Below are 2,592 nucleotides of genomic sequence, written 5' to 3'. Positions count from 1 at the left end.
GTCTCCCCATCCCCCATAGGTCTGTCCCCATCACCTATAGGCCTGTTCCCATCCCCCATAGGTCTGTCCCCATCCCCCACTGGGGTCTCCCCATCCCCCACTGGGCTGTCCCCATCCCCCATAGGGGTCTCCCCATCCCCCATAGGGGTCTCCCCATCCCCCATAGGGGTCTCCCCATTCCCCACTGGGGTCTCCCCATCCCCCATAGGCCTGTCCCCACCACTTATAGGCCTGTCCCCATCACCCCTGGGCTGCCACCTCCTCCCGGTTCTACTTCTGAAACCCATCCCCCTCGTGTCTCCCCCCAGGACTGCAGCGTTCTGGCCTTCGTGCTGGACCACCTGCTGCCCCACACACAGAACGCCGAGGACAAGGACACGCCGGCGCTGGCGCGGCTCTTCCTGGCCAGCTTGGCCGCCGCCGGCAGCGGGACGGACGCGCAGGTGGCTCTGGTCAACGAGGTGAAGGCAGCGCTGGGACGGGCCCTGGCCATGGCCGAGAGCACCGAGAAGCACGCCAGGTGGGGATGGGGGGCGTGGAGGGTGGCACCTCGCTCCCACCAGCCAGCGAGGGGTGTCCCCAGCGCCACTTGGCTGTCCCCACATCACTTGGCTGTCCCCACATCACTTGGGTGTCCCCAACACCACTTGGCTGTCCCATGGGGTGTTCCCACATCACTTGGGTGTCCCATGGGCTGTCCCCACATCACTTGGCTGTCCCATGGGCTGTCCCCACCTCACTTGGGTGTCCCCACCTCACTTGGGTGTCCCCACATCACTTGGGTGTCCCCAGCATCACTTGGGTGTCCCATGGGGTGTCCCCACCTCACTTGGGTGTCCCCAACATCACTTGGGTGTCCCACGGGCTGTCCCCACATCACTTGGGTGTCCCCATCACCACTTGGGTGCTCCCATGGGGTGTTCCCACCTCACTTGGGTGTCCCCACCTCACTTGGGTGTCCCCAACATCACTTGGGTGTCCCACGGGCTGTCCCCACATCACTTGGGTGTCCCCATCACCACTTGGGTGCTCCCATGGGGTGTTCCCACCTCACTTGGGTGTCCCCACCTCACTTGGGTGTCCCCAACATCACTTGGGTGTCCCATGGGCTGTCCCCACCTCACTTGGGTGTCCCCACCTCACTTGGGTGTCCCCACCTCACTTGGGTGTCCCATAGGCTGTCCCCACATCACTTGGGTGTCCCATGGGCTGTCCCCAACACCACTTGGGTGTCCCCACATCACTTGGGTGTCCCCACATCACTTGGGTGTCCCATAGGCTGTCCCCACATCACTTGGGTGTCCCATGGGCTGTCCCCACCTCTCTTGGGTGTCCCCACATCCTTGGGTATCCCATGGGATGTCCCCACATCACTTGGATGTCCCCACCTCACTTGGGTGTCCCCACATCACTTGGATGTCCCCATGGCCCCGTGGGATGTCCCAGTCACCAGCTGGGTGTCCCCACATCACCTGGGTGTCCTCATCGCCAGTTGGGTGTTCTCCTCACCCTTGGGGTGTCCCCACCACCTATTGCGGGGTGTCCCCAAAACCAGTTGGGTGTCCCTATCGCCACTTGGGTGTCCCCAACACCAGTTGGGTGTCCTCTTCATCCTTGGGGTGTCCCCATCCTCCTGTCCCTCAGTGGTCACCTCAGTCCCACCATTCATTTTGGGATTTCTTCATCACCAGTTGGGTGTCCCCACCACCCATGGGATGTCCCCACCACCCGTGGGGTGTCCCCACCACCCATGGGATGTCCCCACCACCCGTGGGGTGTCCCCACCACCCGTGGGATGTCCCCGCCACCCGTGGGGTGTCCCCGCCACCCGTGGGGTGTCCCCGCCACCCGTGGGATGTCCCCACCACCCGTGGGATGTCCCCATCCCTCAGCATCTTGGTGACACCAAAGTCCCACCACTCAATGCGTGTTGGCTCCATTCCCATCACCTGTGGAGGTGACCCAGCCCCACGGAGGTGACCCAGCCCCACGGAGGTGACCCAGCCCCACGGAGGTGACACGTCCCTTTGTCCCCACGCAGGCTGCAGGCCGTCATGTGCATCATCAGCACCATCATGGAGTCGTGCCCTTCCACCTCCAGCTTCTACAGCAGCGCCACCAAAACCCAACACAACGGCATGAACAACATCATCCGCCTCTTCCTCAAGAAGGGCTTGGTCAACGACCTGGCCAGGGTCCCACACAGCCTCGACCTCTCTAGGTATGCCCCACATGTTGGGTTGGGGACACGTCGTGGGGTTGGGGACACGTCGTGGGGTTGGGGACACCCACTCTTGGTCACCGTGTTGGGTATCGCTATTTCTACGTTGGATGGATGGCGTTGACGTTGTGATGTTTGTACCAAAATGATGGGGTTTGGGGCCACCTGGGAGCCACAGAGGGGACATTTGGGGACAACCAGACCCTCTTGTCCCATCGGCTGTCCCCTCCCCCAAGATGACCAACACCATATGGTGTCATGTCACCAAATATTGGTATTTCTACATTGGATGGACGGCGTTGACGTTGTGATGTTTGTACCAAAATGATGGGGTTTGGGGCCACCTGGGAGCCACAGAGGGGACATTTGGG

At 62.0% G+C, this 2,592-nt stretch overlaps 1 protein-coding gene across 1 annotated transcript; it reads left to right on the top strand.

Annotated features, from left to right (window-relative positions):
* Positions 1–208: 208 nt before the first annotated feature.
* LOC104917038 (E3 ubiquitin-protein ligase HUWE1-like) lies at positions 209–2,567 on the top strand (the record flags this gene model as incomplete). The annotated part of the gene is made up of 2 exons (XM_010728105.3): positions 209–520; positions 2,042–2,567. Coding segments are annotated over 2 exons (616 nt in total), but the record flags the coding sequence as incomplete, so codon positions are not given.
* Positions 2,568–2,592: the final 25 nt, after the last annotated feature.

Source organism: Meleagris gallopavo, unplaced genomic scaffold (assembly GCF_000146605.3).
Source record: "Meleagris gallopavo isolate NT-WF06-2002-E0010 breed Aviagen turkey brand Nicholas breeding stock unplaced genomic scaffold, Turkey_5.1 ChrUn_random_7180001954062, whole genome shotgun sequence".
NCBI classification, from domain to species: Eukaryota; Metazoa; Chordata; class Aves; order Galliformes; family Phasianidae; genus Meleagris; species Meleagris gallopavo.
Note: the sequence above shows the minus strand (reverse complement) of the source record. Positions and strands in the feature narration are given on the sequence as shown.